The 16,281-nt window shown below is 42.2% G+C and overlaps 3 protein-coding genes across 3 annotated transcripts; 2 read left to right on the top strand and 1 right to left on the bottom strand.

Annotated features, from left to right (window-relative positions):
• Window positions 1-461: 461 nt before the first annotated feature.
• Window positions 462-5,526, bottom strand: LOC129364487 (transcription intermediary factor 1-alpha-like). Its single transcript, XM_055037134.1, has 7 exons — window positions 5,499-5,526; window positions 4,427-4,592; window positions 3,344-3,909; window positions 2,250-2,358; window positions 2,042-2,116; window positions 1,399-1,551; window positions 462-1,295 (listed from the first exon to the last, which is right to left on the bottom strand). The coding sequence occupies exons 1-7, from the start codon at window positions 5,501-5,503 to the stop codon at window positions 1,113-1,115; spliced, it is 1,257 nt and encodes a 418-aa protein (XP_054893109.1). The 5' UTR covers window positions 5,504-5,526; the 3' UTR covers window positions 462-1,112.
• A 2,943-nt stretch (window positions 5,527-8,469) lies between these two features.
• rpl27a (ribosomal protein L27a) lies at window positions 8,470-11,415 on the top strand. The gene is made up of 6 exons (XM_055039383.1): window positions 8,470-8,566; window positions 8,727-8,809; window positions 9,412-9,475; window positions 9,566-9,641; window positions 10,202-10,376; window positions 11,241-11,415. The coding sequence occupies exons 1-6, from the start codon at window positions 8,470-8,472 to the stop codon at window positions 11,367-11,369; spliced, it is 624 nt and encodes a 207-aa protein (XP_054895358.1). The 3' UTR covers window positions 11,370-11,415.
• An 807-nt stretch (window positions 11,416-12,222) lies between these two features.
• On the top strand, window positions 12,223-15,504 carry akip1 (A kinase (PRKA) interacting protein 1). The gene is made up of 5 exons (XM_055055743.1): window positions 12,223-12,443; window positions 14,277-14,437; window positions 14,565-14,639; window positions 15,058-15,177; window positions 15,283-15,504. The coding sequence occupies exons 2-5, from the start codon at window positions 14,282-14,284 to the stop codon at window positions 15,442-15,444; spliced, it is 513 nt and encodes a 170-aa protein (XP_054911718.1). The 5' UTR covers window positions 12,223-12,443; window positions 14,277-14,281; the 3' UTR covers window positions 15,445-15,504.
• Window positions 15,505-16,281: the final 777 nt, after the last annotated feature.

The following is a 16,281-nucleotide window of genomic DNA, read 5'->3' as shown; positions in this document are numbered from 1 at the left end:
TCCCTATTTAAAAGACTTTTTATGATGCTCATAGAGTCCAAGTGCTGCAGCTCTAAACACGATGCAGCATGAAGAAGGTTAAAAAGAGTCTTTTGAAAGCACAGAGCGAAAGTAACTCTGTGCGCATGATATGGCCGAAGATGCATCCTTTGGTTCTTTGGTGCGTGGTGATTTACGCCGAGCAGCGTCTGAGCGGAGCGTCCTGAAGTGGAAACACTCGCAGATTTGGATTCGTGAACCTGGGAGCTGCAGTCGGGCCGCTGATGGAAGCAGAACAAGAACCGCTGGAGAAACGGGCCGACTCACGCACGGGGTGGACGACCGTGCACGGAGAGCCGTTTGCACCCTGATCATTGTGCTGCATTTCAGTCCTGCACGTTTCGGAGGATCTTAGGGGACGAAACACAAAATAGATAAAAATCAGTTTCTTGCATTTGTATTTAGTCTCCATCCCTCTGACAACACCTTTTCAGGCTGAGGATAACTTAACCCTTTTAATAGTTATGGACAACCACTAATAACCCAACATTTTAATATTTTAAGATTCACAGCCTCAAATGGAAATGTTAGTCTCTTAACTCACTTATTTTGGTAAATGTGACTGGCCATGGACAAAAACCATGGACGAGTTTACGTTGGGGATTCAACCCTAACTGCCCACGTCACACTTTGAGCTCACATCACGGCAAATAAACAGCTGTTTGTATGCAGTGTCTTGCGAACCACTAGGTGGCGCCACTTCAGGTATTTTCATAGTGGGCAGAATTTATTTCCAGTGACGGGGATCTGCATTCAGCAAGGACAAGTGTGAACAACAACAGAGAGTCAAGACAGCTGGTTGAACCAATCTCGTTGAAAAGTCTGAAGGACGGATTTTTTCCCCAAAGTAGAAAAATATAATTAATTTGTGACATAAACTGACCTTCCTGTTAAGCAGAGAAGACAATCCACTACATTTTCATGTGAAATTATAAATAACAGCTGACAAATGAGAGACTCCAGTCCAAACCTCAAGGTCTCTGTGAATGTTTTCCCATCTTTAGCTATGTCGTGATTCAAGCTTGCTGACATAGGCTGGAAAGCTAAACGAAAACAGAAGACATGCACGTATTCTACAGGTAGAATTTCCTTCCACTGAAGACATGTCTCCTTTTCCTGCCGAGCCACCGGCTGCGAGCTTTGTTCATCCTGTCCAGGCTGGCCGACGGGAACGTCCGCTCTGGGAAAACCTCCTGCAGACTGCCGAGGAAAAACACCTCCAGGGTCCGGCCGGCCTGGGCCACCTCCGAGTCTGGCTGCCCGGGACGAAACGGAGGCTCGGTGAAAACCCGGAGAATCTTGGTTGTGCCAACAGACTGTAACTCGAAGGGAACCACATTTCCCCAACACTAAACTTACGTAGTTGAAAGTAGCGCAGTTCTTGAACATCAGCAAGATGTCGTCGACAAACTGCTCCGCCGTGAAGTAATGCAGGGTGTTGCATTTGTCCAGTTTCCTTCGGATCACTGACAGATCAATGGGCCTCTTGATGATCTGATAGTAGTTTCGGGCCTGGGGAAAATCGTCAGGAATTAAGAGTAGAAGCAGACAAGTGTGTCTGCTTGGTTGTAAATTGGGGGTCAAACTTCTTTTTTTTAAATAAGTTGAACAAAAATAAAGCACGCTCTACGTAAAACCAATAACACAGTAGCTTGTAGAGACACCTTGGGCAACCACGGTGTTTTCTGAATGAATCTTTTCTTGGACTGCCGCAATCACACTTTTAAAACCCATTTCGCAAATCACAAGCTGGGTTTTAAAAGGATCTGTGGCCAAACTGATGTTTTCATTCCAGACTGACCAATAAACACCTTCCAGGTAACCCTGAACCAGAAACACAGGTTTCAGATTCCTTGTCACTGCGTGGATATCACACGCAGTTCCGCGTCCAATCACGGCTGGTCGTGACAGGCTCGTCTTGGCGGCGTACGTTTCTCCTGAGGTGGTTCTGTAAGAGGCGTTAAAGTTGCGGAGCGGTTTCAGGCGATTGTGTGGAACTGACCAGCGGACTGACGGGATCGTGGAAAGGAGCGCTGAGGGGGTGACAGTACAGCATGAGAGTCAGCTTCTCACACCTCTGCAGGGGAAACAAAATGCACAGGGACAGAGAGGAACACTGTTGGCAACTCGGATTTGAAGAAGGAGTTGAAGTTTTACTTTCAGCACTCTCCTAATCTAAATCGGACGGCTGATGGTGTGTCAAAACTTACTCGCTGGTCCTGGTCGGAGAGCGTGTAAGGCACTGTGATCGCCCCGCACGGGTGTGTGTTCTCCACAGGGTCCTTGTCGGTTCTGCACAGCGTACACACCCAGTCTCCTCTGTCGATTTAAGATCAGGAGATAGGAATGAAAACGCTGGAGAAAAAAAAAACCCAATGAAAAGCAAATGATTTTTTAAGTTAACTATCTCTTCCAACTGTGATCACTTTTTTAAGTTTTTGTAAAATGCCTTAGATCTCTCGAGGAAATCCTAAAAGCTTCACTTCGCTCTGAAAACAACAACAGCATTAGTACACAGGAAATACAGAATATTTTTCATAGTTGCTTTTTTGGGGTCATGTAATCACGTTACGATTGATATGGATTGCTCATCTGCTTTGGGATACTGTAGCAATTAGCAGAAATACCTTAAAGACACGGGACATTTCTGCATCTGCACCATCAGTTTCAGTCCCAGAGTGCCGACCAGCTCTGTCATTATCTTAGCAGAGCATGCAGGTCGCAGTAATGGAGAGAATAATGAAGGCCTTATGTCAGAGTCAATGACTTCTGGTTTATCACAAGTCATATATTGGTTAGTTTTGAACATGGCTATCTAGCTGTCAAGAAAACAGTTGTCATTTTTATTTCATCAATCAAATCAAAGCGGTTTTTGTCTGTATACAACCAAATTACGCAAATGTGAAAAGATGTTCAATGATATTTAATTTTAAGAACTTATTGAAAAGAGACAGCTATTTTTTTTAATGTGTTTTATTAGTATAGTTTGTTAAACTCAGCCCTTTGAGAACATCAGCAATCTTGATATGGCCCAGAATGAATTCGACAGCCCTGAGTTGCAACCAAAAAGTCTACTTCTTGGTTGCAGCTTCTTGAAGAAATCCTTTTAGTTGCAGCGAGGGAAGTTGTGTGTCCTCATGTGCTTTGTAGCCACTATGGAACAAATTAGGCGAACATGGTGTGAAGGACACCCGAATGAAACGCCAATCTCACCTACTGAAAGATCTTGACATGTTGTGGTTATGTTCTTTGGTCTGCTACGTCATCAAAGAGTGAACTTTTGACATGTTCCTACGGTACTTACACAGGGAAGCTAATGAGAGAAGGTACATGACAATCCAGGTGGTAGACCTTCGGGCAGCGGTCGCAGCACAGCAGCTCGCCGCCGTTCACACAAACGGCACAAAAATCTTCACTCTCCTCCGTCTGTCCAGACCCCGCTCCGGATTCTGACTCCAGTTTGGTCAGGCAACAGAGGTCGGCGCCGCCGTCTTCGCTGAGCTCCGGTTCCAATACGTCGGCTTTGCATCTGACCTCCGGGTCGTCCTCCAGCTGCAGGCACAGGTCCCGGTACGCCTCCTCCTCCGGGTCCAGCTCCATCACCACGGCCTGCTTCGCGTCAGGGTCCAAGTAAAATGTTTCTGTTTCGCTTCTGCCATCGTCCGACCCGGAATCCAGAAGGATGTAAGGCTGATCCGGGTTGGATTCACAGTCAAAGCCCGAGTCTTGCTCTGGTTCTCCGTATGATGAACCTTCAGGACAGTACGGTTCAGTCCAGCATGCGGACATGGTTTCTACCTGACACTCGTCAGACCTGGGTGGGCCTTCGCCGACTTCCAAAATGTCTTCCTGAGTTGGACTGAACCCATTCTGTCAACAGACAGTACAGAAAACCGAATTAAGGAACCAAAATGCAAACTTATCTACGACGGCATATTGGGGCAATTGTAGATATGAACAAAAAGGAGGACTTTTCCACTGAAAAACTCCAACATTTTGTAGGAGAGAAAACAAGAAAGTTTCCGAGCCCCAAAAGTCAGAAATTTGCACACAAAAAAAACACCAAAAAAACCCAACTGGACAGATTCATCTCAAAAGGCCAGAGTCAAGCAAATGTCCAACTATTCAAGCCTCAGAAATGTTCTTGTTTTGTCTCAAAAACATTTCTGAGATGAATTCAAACATTTTGTAGTCTTTTTCTGGTAAATGTTCAACTTCTCAAGCTCAGAAATTCCCTTGTTTTTTTTCTATCAAATTTCTTGGATTGATCCCAAAACGTCAAGGCTCTTCAGTGGAGATTTACTCCCTTATTTCGACCTCCAGCGGCCCTAATACACCGTCACACTTATCTTCGTCTCATCCAAGTGAAATATGTGAACTTGCAGACCTGTTGAGGACGGTCTACACAAACTGCATCTGCTTGCGGAGGCAGTCGGACCAGAGACACCACAGGCTGCAGAGATGATGACGATACACGCTGGAAGTTCAGGCGCTCCAGACTTACGACGGCAATGGCGGAATTACCCAGAATCCTCTGGGCTTCTGGATGAATCCTGGGAAAATAATCCGAGGCAACGTGAGTCGATCGTCAAAGTCGTTGAGATGTTTTCAGAAAGTGACAGGGTGACGACTGAATGTAAATTAAAAGGCTTCAGGCCAGTGTAAACTGATCAGCTGGGTTTTCTGCACATACAGTCGGATGCTTTGCAAACTATCTTAAAGAAAGAACCCTGGCTGTCCACTGTGACGGTTTTCCTCTGAAGACCAGTTTATTCACAAAGGGAAACCACAAGGTTCTACATTAGGCCCCTTGTTATCTTGCATGTTAGTTTTATTTGAGTTTTTTCACATGTTTTATTGTATGTTTGCTGCTTGCTGGACTGGTATGCTGCCAGTCTAGGCCAGGTCTCTCTTGTAAAAGAGATCTTTTGTTCTCAAACTTGGTCTAAAAAAAGGCTGTTATCATTGTTCTCATTTGTATTACTGTTTTATTACACTAAATGTTTCCGAGAGAGATGATCCGTCCACAAGCTATTGTAGATTCAGAAAATAAGTGTTGAACTTAAAAGCTCTCTGGGTCCACCTGCTGTCTATTTTCATGTAGTGCAGCTTGTGACACCCCTCAAATTATTTGACGCAAAACTGCATCCAGTGTGCAAACTCAAACATGTTTTATTGTATGGATTTCTATTCGGCCAATACTCAACCAATATTCACAGTAAGTAATTCAGACTATACCTGAGAACAAGGTATAGCACTTCCAGTGACAATATATCATGTGACTTCACTTGACCTCCAAATAACGCGACAATAGAAAATAAAAAAGCTATAATAACGTAATATACATCCCTTTTTTGTGGTGCCTTTTGACAATTTTGCACCAATTGTGTCAGTATCTAAAATCTCAAGTTGTTCCTTTAAACATTACAGATAATAGTCATAGCAACAAGGCTGCTCACCTCATCGTCTTCAGTAAATCTCTGACACTTTTGTCAGCCCGCGTTTCCAGTGTCCCAGAAGAAGATGCTCGATTTATTTCAGTCCTGGACCAGTTTTCCAACTGGCCCAATCCAGAAACGGTGAACTACATTGAAAACAAACAAACAAACAAAATACCATAGTGTCACAAAAATATCTATAGGCCTATGACTAACTCGTCTTTAATGAAAATAGAGTACGTGCGTGTTACATTTTCCATCTCTGGGACCGGTTCCTCCGCCGCTGTCGTCAGACCCGTCTCTGGCGTCGGCAGCTCTCCGGACCCGGCTTTCCCATGGCAACTTTCCCCAGAAGAGGGAAAGTTGCCATGGCTTCTCTTCGTCGGGGCTGCCATCGCCCGGAGATCGGGGCCCCTTGGGGGTGAACGAGCAGGAGAGGAGACGCACAGGAGCTGCTGCCGGTTTGAGGTCCTCCGTGTTCGGCAGAGCAAACGATAAACAGAAAACTGCAGAAAAAAAAAAATCAGTCAAACTCACATTGTGGGTGATTTTTCTCCAAAATTTTCCATCTGAAAGAAAAAAATAAATAAATTTAGAAACCATACAACAAAAGGCACCAGGTATGAAAGAGACACTGAAAACAAACTTATTTATTAAAAAACAAAACAAAAACAAAACTATATCCATCCACTTTCTGAGCACCCTTCTCTCTAACGGGGTTGGGAAGTGCTGGTGCCTATCTCCAGCTGCGTCCCCGGCGAGAGGCGGGGTACACCCTGGACAGGTCGCCAGTCTGTCGCAGCAAAACTATATCAAAACATAAATAAACTTCACCTGAGTGCAGAATGAATAAATCCAAAACCAAGATGTCGACTTCAGATATCCAGGAGAAGATGAGTGAGTCTACAGCCACAGAGGAGAGGGATGGCCCTCATCCATGTGTCAGGGGAGAGGAGATGAGTGATCTGATTGGTGGAGAGCCGATGGAGAATCAGACCCCCTGGTGATTCAGCCCGGTTCACCAGAAGTCGCAACAGGTGAGGTGTTTGTGTCAAACGCGTCACAGGCGCTCTGCTTCGTTGTTTTTCTTTTTCTGGAGTTTGTTATTTTAAAAAAAGAAAACTTGGTTATGATTCATTTAAAAAAAAAAAAAGACCTTCAGCGTTTATAGTTGGATTTTTAAACTTCTTGTTCCAGTGTGCTGTAATTCAGAAGGGGAAAAGAGGAAACTTTCCCTATAGACTAGCTTCAGCTGGATGGGATTTATGTCAGAGGAAGAGTTGTCGAAGAGCGAGAGCTTCACAAAGACCTGGAAACAGTTGGGGGCTCTTTTTTTTCCCCACAAAAGAAAAAAGTAAAGAAGCTAAACTGCCTCCGTGCACGCTCACCGCACAGCACTCCACTGATGAAGAAAAAGAATTCTGAAGCCTGCTTACAGTTTCCTGCAGAAGACTTGAAACATGCCCAACAACTGGGAGACCTGTACTCTCTTGATGTCTTTTCACACAACATGTTTGGAGGAGGAACAGGGCCGGATTTACCTGGATGGGGGCCCCGGGGCTGGAGCCAATTTTGGGCAGGAGCCCAGAACAATTCTTCAGCTAATAGAAATTACCATCCATTAACAGGTAGCCAAATCCATGAGATGGTATGAACTGATACATGATAGGCTTAATGCATTAGCTCCATCCTGTTCCCCCACAAGATTGTTCCACAGCATCATCATTTTTCAAATATTTGAGAATTGTTTACATTCATCAAAATCCTAAAATATGAACAAATTTTGTTTAATATGAGCCTATGACTTTTATATAAATTACAATGCATTCATAAAAAATAAAAAAGGAAGGAAATTGAGGCCCTGGGCTACTCAATCCTTATTTTGTGTCTGGACCAGAGGAGAAATGATTCTAGAAATTCCCTGAATTTCTTTTAGCTTTATATCATCTTTTAATGTTGTTCCCTCATCAAAAAATCTATCTGGAGTGTTGCTTTGATTACTCCATGCATGTTTGAGAAATCCTTTAATTTCCCATGGCAACCATTCAACTGCGCAAAACGCACCATTGACCTCCTTCAGACTAGCCAGCAGCAATTCGCAAACATCTGGTGGAAGTGGGCCTCTGTGCATCAGCTCATTCTTGGAGCTCCTTCTCAGTGAAATGCTGGTAGAAACATGGTTAAAGTGTAAATAGAGGAGCCATGTTGTGATGACTTCCTGAAGGCGGAGTTTCAGAAAGAGCGGGAGTTTCTTAAAGAGACAAAGACCCAATTTCAAGGTGTTATTGAAAAAGTAACATTTCTTTTGAGTCATATTTGATACGTACGGCATTATTGAAACAACTCAAGGTAGCAAAGTTAATTGATAAAATGGCTGGGAAACACACAATACTGCCCCTTCAGTAAATTTCTGTTAGCACGTTCAAATGCTTGCTCACTATGTCATTATGGTTTTTTAAACATAACTTCATTTGGAGAGTAATTTCTTTTCTGTGACATCAGATGTTGAGTACGCACTTTAACCACTGCATGTGAAATTAGCGCATTAGTTTTGTTTTGTAAAATACTCCTCAAGCAGCCTCCAGCTACACCTGTGAAACTGAAATGACGTGTTAGTCCCATATGATTAGAAGGACATATTTTTTATACATCAAACTATCCCTTCCTGTGTCTGGTGATCTCAACTTCGCAGTGTTGTCCAGGAATGACATGCCATCTGTTTTAAATGGACGCAGCGTCATGTTTGGCAATCCACTTTTTTTTATTTATTGATTTATTTTCTCTCAAAGCATCTCAGCTATCTACTGACATTATTTTCTTTTTTCTTTTTTAATGTTTTTTTTTTATATCTGATAATATTTTTGGTATATTTTCTGCTCATTGAACATTTCCTTCAATTAGTTTTTTTTTTTACAACTAACTTACATAAAATGTCTGCCCCACAGAATGCAATAAAAAATAAAAGCCCATATTTGATGTGACTATGTTTAAAATGGTTTATCTTACCACTCTGATGATGCTGAATTCCTCCTGTGGGGACGAGCAGCTGCGGCTGATGTGGCAGTCTGCTGCTGAACAACCACTGGAGGGTGAGAATCTCCTCTACCTGTGCTATTTTAACCAATGAGAAGTTACACTCTGTAAAGGTGTAACGCAAACTTTGAATAACGGACCCGTTGTATGTAAATCAGCTCTCGCTCTGAGTGTGTGTTCCGCTAGGTACCAATAGGCGTCGCTGTGGCTGTTAAGCCCGAGTTTGGCGAGACAACAAGTCTCGCACAAAACCGCGTTGTTTCCAAATCCCGTTCCTCTTTCAGCTAACCTCCAAGATGGTAGGTGCTACCATGGAGTTCCTGTGCACTTAAATGCAGATAAATCTGTTCCCATCCTCGTTTATACTTCCAAAATATAGAAAACTGACATTCTCGTTATATACATTTATATGTCATTGACCGTCCTTGTGTGTTATTTCCACACTTTATTAAGATTATCGGGCTTTCTGAGCGTTTTACTCTGTGCTAACCGGGTTTTCTAGGGCCGCAGCTCTTGTTTGGCTACTTTTTCGGCATTAACATAACTATAACGACTACACGAACATTTGTTCTTCAAATCATAATGTGGATGCCGTGTGAAATTTCTTTAAGCTGTTGGGTGTCGTAGTAGCATAACTAGCCATTGGCTAGTGGTTTTAGCTGTTAGCTTTCAAGCGCATAGACAGCATGCAGTATATCTACACTGCAGCGAGTTTAGTGGCTGAAACGTGAATTTGTAGCTCTAATTTAGTAAAATAGATTCATTGGAACTGTTAAAAGTCGGCTTTCATTGAAGAAAATGTCTAGTTATTCTCATCGATATCGATAATGACAATTGTGAAGCTAAATCAGTTCACACTAAATTCATAAACCATCTTCTTTTTTTGTGTTTTTTCTGACAGCCTACCAAGAAGTCCAAAACCAGGAAGCTCCGAGGACATGTGAGCCACGGACATGGCCGCGTTGGTGAGCATATTCTGCGGTTTCAACGCTGAATGATCAGAGTTAACAGGTCCTGTAGAGTCATCCCTAAGAGCAGCTGGTTTCTGTCCACAGGGAAGCACAGGAAGCATCCTGGAGGTCGTGGTAATGCTGGTGGTATGCATCACCACAGAATCAACTTTGACAAATAGTAAGTAGAAAACAAACAAACAAAAAGAAAACTATCTTTCTTTTTTTTTTTTTTTGAATGTTGATGCATGTCTGTGACTTTCTGGTCCCCAATATGTCTCAAATCCGAACGTTAATGTTTTACGGTCCAACAGCCGTGTTTCTATCAGGGATTTTTTTTTTGTAATGCATGTTTTAAAGCTTGATGCAAGCTGCAAAAATCGATATAACTTCCTTACGATCACATAACATAAGTTTCCCACTCTCAATTGATGTTGTTTTTGGCTTTTCTGAAGCCAAAAACAACATATTTGGAAGAGAGCTAATGCGCTGACGGTTTGAAATACATTAGCAGAATAAGTTCTGGTAGTAAACCTGCCAGTCCATTGTTAGATGTGCGCCTTGCCAGAGCAAAGAAACTCTTGATAAGTCAAAGTCCCCCCCCAAAAAACAAAACAAAACATTGAGTAACCAGTTACTGTCTCCTCTGTTGTATGAAAACGCTCCGTCTGATGGTTTCAGGCTCCTCACGTCTTCATTTGTTCTGTAAGTTATGAACCAGTGCCGGTTTGTCTTCCTCAGCCACCCGGGCTACTTTGGGAAGGTGGGCATGAGACATTACCACCTGAAGAGGAACACGTCCTACTGCCCCACCATCAACCTGGACAAGCTGTGGACGCTGGTGAGCGAGCAGACCCGGGTCAACTACGGCAAGAAGCCTGAGGGCCCGGCGCCCGTCATCGACGCCGTGCGCGCTGTAAGCTCCTCGTCGATTCGTTCACCTAAATCTGCCCTTCATGGGATCCACAGGCAGAACTTTGGTCTGTGTTTAAACCAGAAGTTTGTTTGTGGTGGTAGCGGTTTGGTACATGGTTTGTTTTGAACTGTGGATTTGGCAAAAATGAAGCTTCAAGCAGGATTTATGTTTCAAATTTAGTGGAAAGGGATGAAAAGCTTACAATCAAAGATCACATCTTAAGATTGAACAGAATTTTGAGGCACTGGAAGAGAAATATTCCCTTCTGTCTTGAATTTGGAAGTTGTGCCACAGTGGCTAATACAGAAAGGTGTTAAATTTGAAAAGTCGTAGATTTAACCTCTGATTTAAACAGTAATAAAAATAAATAATATTTACACAATATTGGTAAACACATTCAGCGAGAATAGGTTCACATATTCTTTGCGATTGAAAAACTTAAATTTGAAAGAAAATGAGCTGGATTGGCTCTGTACATTCCTGTTCATCAGATTAGATGGATATTTCCTAAATATTAAAAATAAAATTTTGTAAGCTTCTGTAGAACCTTCCTCCTGTTTACATTTCCTCTATTCCCCACCTTTAATTTTTCTTTGTTTACTTATAAAGATTACCTTAGAGCTTGAAAATGGTTGCTAAAGCAAATGGTATCTGTTTATAATGATTGTTAAATGAATATTTGTCTGATATTGCATGTTTTTCCTCGGCTAGCACCACATAAATGTTGGTTCAGTTCCATGTGTTTTGTTTCTGCTTCCGGCCATTTGTAATTGATCCTGCCGAACAGTCAGCTACGTAATATTTGATGCTTTTGCTATGTGTTCATAAATAATTTGGTCTCGTCGTCGTCGTTTTCCTGTGCAGGGTTACTACAAAGTTCTGGGCAAAGGCAAGCTGCCCAAGCAGCCCGTGATCGTCAAAGCCAAGTTCTTCAGCCGCAAGGCCGAGGAGAAGATCAAGGAAGTGGGAGGAGCCTGTGTGCTGATGGCATAATGTTTCTTTCTACTTGTTTTTGGCAGAATAAACTGTGTAAATGGAACTTGTTGTCTCATTTCTGTTGGCAGTAGGAAAGGTCAAGAGTGAACTCAAATGTTTATAACAAACGGCCTACGGGTTTCAACTGTCAAAGTGTCAACAACTGACTTATTATCCTATGAAATGCTCCTTTATACAGGGGGAAGTCCGTTCACTTTTCAGTTATATTTCAATGAAAATAGAAAGCTGGAGTGAATCAGCTGATTGGTTTTCCAGAATAAATTAGAGAAATGTTGGATTTAGAAAGTCATTAATTAGTAACGAGACAATTTTAGTGGTAAACTTGTGCATATCGCATGCATTTATTAAGTTATACAGATGTTCAGGCAGAATGGGGACAGCAAAAATTCTGCTCTAGGATGGCTGGATGTGAACACATTTTCTGCTCATTAGCTTCTGAAGTGGAAGATGGAAATGGGTTCAGTCTGAATGTTGGCGTTCTAATAAATAAAAACTGGTTTTCTCTGTTTCTAAACTTTTCAAATCCTTGAAAAGAATGTACAAGACGGATGCAAAGAACAAATCCAGGAGAAAGAAAATAATACAAAAATCTAGGAAAGAAAAATTTAAAAGATTTCAGAAAAAAAAAATGTAATTAGAAAGATGTTGCTCTTTTTATTACTCAATTTTAAGGATTCAATCAGATTTAGGTTTGCAAACTTAACAAAAAAAAATTGCAGAAATAATAAATTAAACTTAGGTCAAAAATACAACCTCAGAGTTATAGTAGGAGGTGACAGTCTTAAACATTTAATCTATTATCCCGAGCAAAGGAACGCGGTGACGTTTCATCTGCGTGCGTCCGGAAAGGGGCGGGGCTTAACGAGCTGGATTTCCTGTCGTATCAGTTGAAAAGAAAGTGACAGTTGTCAAGGAAAATGTGACTTCCTGTCGTAAGCCTCGGCTCTCCGCAGTCCTTACTCTGCTCGCATAAACCAGGCTGCGTGTCCATCCGAACCAGCGATGTAAACTGGACCGGCAGCCAGCAGATTCGCGGCGTTGTGACGGGAGAGTTATTGTTGTGACGACACGGTAGGAAACCGCGGCGCGCGCGGGCGAACATATTCGAAAGTGTTTTGATTTGGAGCTTCTGAAGCTAAACGCCGTGAAGCCGCTGATTAAAACCTCAGTTTAGGCCATTGAAAAAGCTAACTTGTCACCTGCGCACCTAAATAATAATTTAATGTCAATTAAATTGTGGTTTCTTTGACCCTCGTCCCCAAAAATGCTACAAACGTCTGATAAAAGCACACCCGAGATGAATCCGGAAATGCTCTTGAACCACTTGGAGTTCATGCAAATGTTTGAGTTCCAACTTTTTGGCTGAATGGTCCAGTTTATTGAGTCTCAGGCCAGGAGCTGGTCTTGCCTGTGTTTCTGGAAAGCTTTGAGTGTGAGATGCCTGACTGCAGTCAACTTGTATTCACCACAGCAATGTCCACAAAGTGATGGAATAATGTTTTGTATCACTTTCTTGTTTGGTGGAGCGCTGGGTAGTACCCGCTCAGCACAATCTGATGCATCCACTCCTCCCAGGCATCTGGAGAATGAAAACAGAAAACAAAAGAGCCCGAGGAAGGAATCAAATTACCGCCAAACGTTTTACACAACCAGGCTACCGACTGTAGTTCTTTACAGCTGGGGGAACCGGAACGTCTTTCCTTGTCCATCTTCCATCTGCATCTTTGACATTCCTGCCAGCTGTGTCCCCTCATGTTCTGTGTGCACAGTGGAATACAGACGGACATCCCGGTCCAGTGCTGTGTCTCCACTGGACAAAAAGGACAGAGTCCTTCTGGATACGGCGGATGCTGAGAACACGCCGACTTCTTGTCCAATGCGTTTTCAGTTGTCTTAGGGAAACCCTTTTCTGTTTGCTTTTTGATTGTGCCACATGCCTAGATTCTCTTTTCAAGGAGGTCAGTGAAGAGGGCTGGACTTGTGTGAAAGTTGCCTTCATACAGTTTGTTTCCAGTCCCCCAAGATTTGTGCATTCAGAAGCTTATGTCATAAGTTAAGCCTTTACGTCTCCTTTGGGGTCAGTCTCTCCTTCATAAATGAAGTAATGATTTTACTGCAATCAGCTGAAACGTAACGTTTTAAACTCCCTGCTTCACAGGTTTTGCCTTTATATATTGCTTTAAGGAAATCCTGGCCTTGAAGGCAACCATCATATTTTTTGTTTTTAAAACTAGATCAAATCTACTGTCTCGAAAACGAGCTGCTTGAAGTAGAACACGCCTTAGGTCAGATAAGGCAAACGGTTTCAGGAGCGTCATTGTTTTTCCTTGTTTTATGCATGTTTTAGTCCAATTCCTTATTGAGACGTGTTCAGTTACATTTTGTAAAATATAAGTAAACACTTATATCTCAGTGTTCTCCAAAACTGGTTGAGATTACTGCTCCAATAGTTGATTTTTAGAAACAAAATCCAAAGTCCACAGAAGCTGGTTTTTGTGTCACAGACCAATTTCAGTAAATTATAATATTATTGGAATAGTTTAATTGTCATGATAAATGATAATATCTTCTTTTGGGTTTTTTTGTCCCCCAAGTAATGTACGCAATATAAAAAGTATTCACCCTCAAAGACATAAAAAAACTTAGATTTTGTAAAGACATTTGAAATATCCAATATAACACTCAAAAATGATAAAACAGAAATATAAAACCCCCTCAAAACCCAAACCATAAATGAAACGTATTATGAAATCATCCATCCATGATGACTTGATTAACTGCTCATTGTGACTGGTTTGCTCATCGGGACGTGTGTTCTAATTTAACGAATGACGGACTGGAACGACCAGACTTCTTTAAGAAGAAGTCTGGTCGTTCCAGCCAATGTGACCTATGACCTTTCAGGTGACATGTTGATGGCAAACCAGGCCTGGCTGGAGTCTTCCCTGCGTCGCTCGGGCAGGCTTGGCTCGGAAGTGCTGGAGCGAGCGTCCAGGCGCCGCGTAGACTGGACCGGCATCAGCGCATCCCAGACCTCGGCGACGTCCCGCCAAGACGCTACTGAGGTGGGAACGCATTCTTATCGGGTTCCCACTTCTGTGCCTGCTGTCGGTTTGTGTTCCGGCCATCCGCTGTGCGCCTCATCACATCGCATTAAACAAATGCGCTCTCATTTCATCCTGCACCTTTCAGAGAACCCAGCCGGAGCTTCGCGATGCCTTTGCAAATGTCGCCACGTTCATGACCCAGATGAGCCAGCACTGCAAGGTCAGGGAGGATCTGCTGATGTTTTTTGTGCATACGCTGCATTGCAATTAATGCAAGTGTTCCTCATAATGTCATGATGATACAACCAGACTTTATATGGATGTACAGCACCAGTTGTTTTAGTAATCGATTAGTCTTAGGCCTGTCACAGTAAGTCAGTTAATCGCACAATTTCTTTTTAAAGGACAGTTTTGTTTAGAGAGATTCATAATTCATTATATTTGTTTGTTTTTTATTTTGGATGTTTAAAATGTCTTCTGTTGGATTGTTAAATGTTCAGAATTTTCTGGTCCTAACATCAAAAGATGTGGAAAAAGTTAAAGCAGGAGGAATTCTTTATGAAAGATGCTGTTGAGACTAAAGAAAAAAGAAAACACTAATTTATTCATTATGTTTTTTTTTTTTATTTTTTATGCAGAAGTTCTATGAGTCTGGCAGCTGCAGGGAGCACAGCGCCGCCGAGAGGAAGCACGTGTCCAGGTTCCACACGCAGCCAGGACCCGGGCAGACGACACCTACACAGCCCAGGAGAAAACCTGTGAGGCCCGTCAGAACATGTCTGTTTTAACGCGACCAAGAGCTTTACCTTCAAGCTAAAGCATCAGCTGCACTTTATGGCTAATGACCTTTATGTATTCCGTAGCATTTCCCTCAGAGCCCTGTCTTGGCTCAGGCTGAAGACTTTTACATCCAGGTGTCACCTGGAACGTACTCCGTCTCAGCCGGTTTCCCAGATTCACAGCCGCAGACTCACCTGGTCAGCATTCGACCTGGAGAGAGCGTCGTCCTCACCTTTAACCTCTGACGTCTTGGCTGAGCTGACCTGGCCGCCCTGAGCTTCAATAACAGAACTGACCAATGCTAAGGCTGTTTGTGTGTGTGTGTGTGTGTCTCCTTGCCTTTTTTTAAAGTCTTATGTTTTGCTTTGAAAATGGATTGGTTTTTTTTTATAAATCATGGAGAAAAGCTATATTATTGGACATTTTATACATGGTTAGCAGAATTTTACCCAGCATTATGTAAATATTTGTGGATTTTATAACCTGCGATGCTACCGCGCTTTATTATTTCAAACAATAAAATATATTTTTTCACAATTTTCTGTGATTTACCAAGATGACGCTCATCCAGCTCATTCTACATTCAGTGATTCTTCTTGTAAAGCCTTAAAATTTGGGTCTTATTTGGCCATAGAATCACATTTTGAACCTGATAAAATATTTCAATTTCACATGATTTTTTTTTTAATTTTTATTCTCATTTTTCCAATCAGGACCCCTGTTTTTCATAATTAAAATGGCCTAGAAAGTTTTAATAGCGTAGGAACAGTTATTATGCATCATACCAAACGGTAGCGATGCACTGATCCAATATCAATATATGTATCCGTCCCAATGTAGGGGGGGAAAAAACAAATTCTAGCTCAGGCCTTGGTGATGATGTGCTCAATCAATAATCAATAAGAATTCAGTATAATTCTGTGCTTGGGGGTTCTGAGCCACATTATTCTTATTTATATTATATTTAAAATCCCTAATGATATTTTCTCAACCATTCATTGTGGTAAACCATAGTGAACCACTCCATAGTGGATTGGTTCACTATGGTAACCAATCCAACATGCAGTGGAGTAACCCATGCA

The sequence above is a fragment of the Poeciliopsis prolifica genome, unplaced genomic scaffold, assembly GCF_027474105.1.
Source record: "Poeciliopsis prolifica strain line A6 unplaced genomic scaffold, Auburn_PproV2 SCAFFOLD001, whole genome shotgun sequence".
Taxonomy (NCBI): domain Eukaryota; kingdom Metazoa; phylum Chordata; class Actinopteri; order Cyprinodontiformes; family Poeciliidae; genus Poeciliopsis; species Poeciliopsis prolifica.
This window is presented reverse-complemented; position numbering and strand designations above follow the sequence as displayed.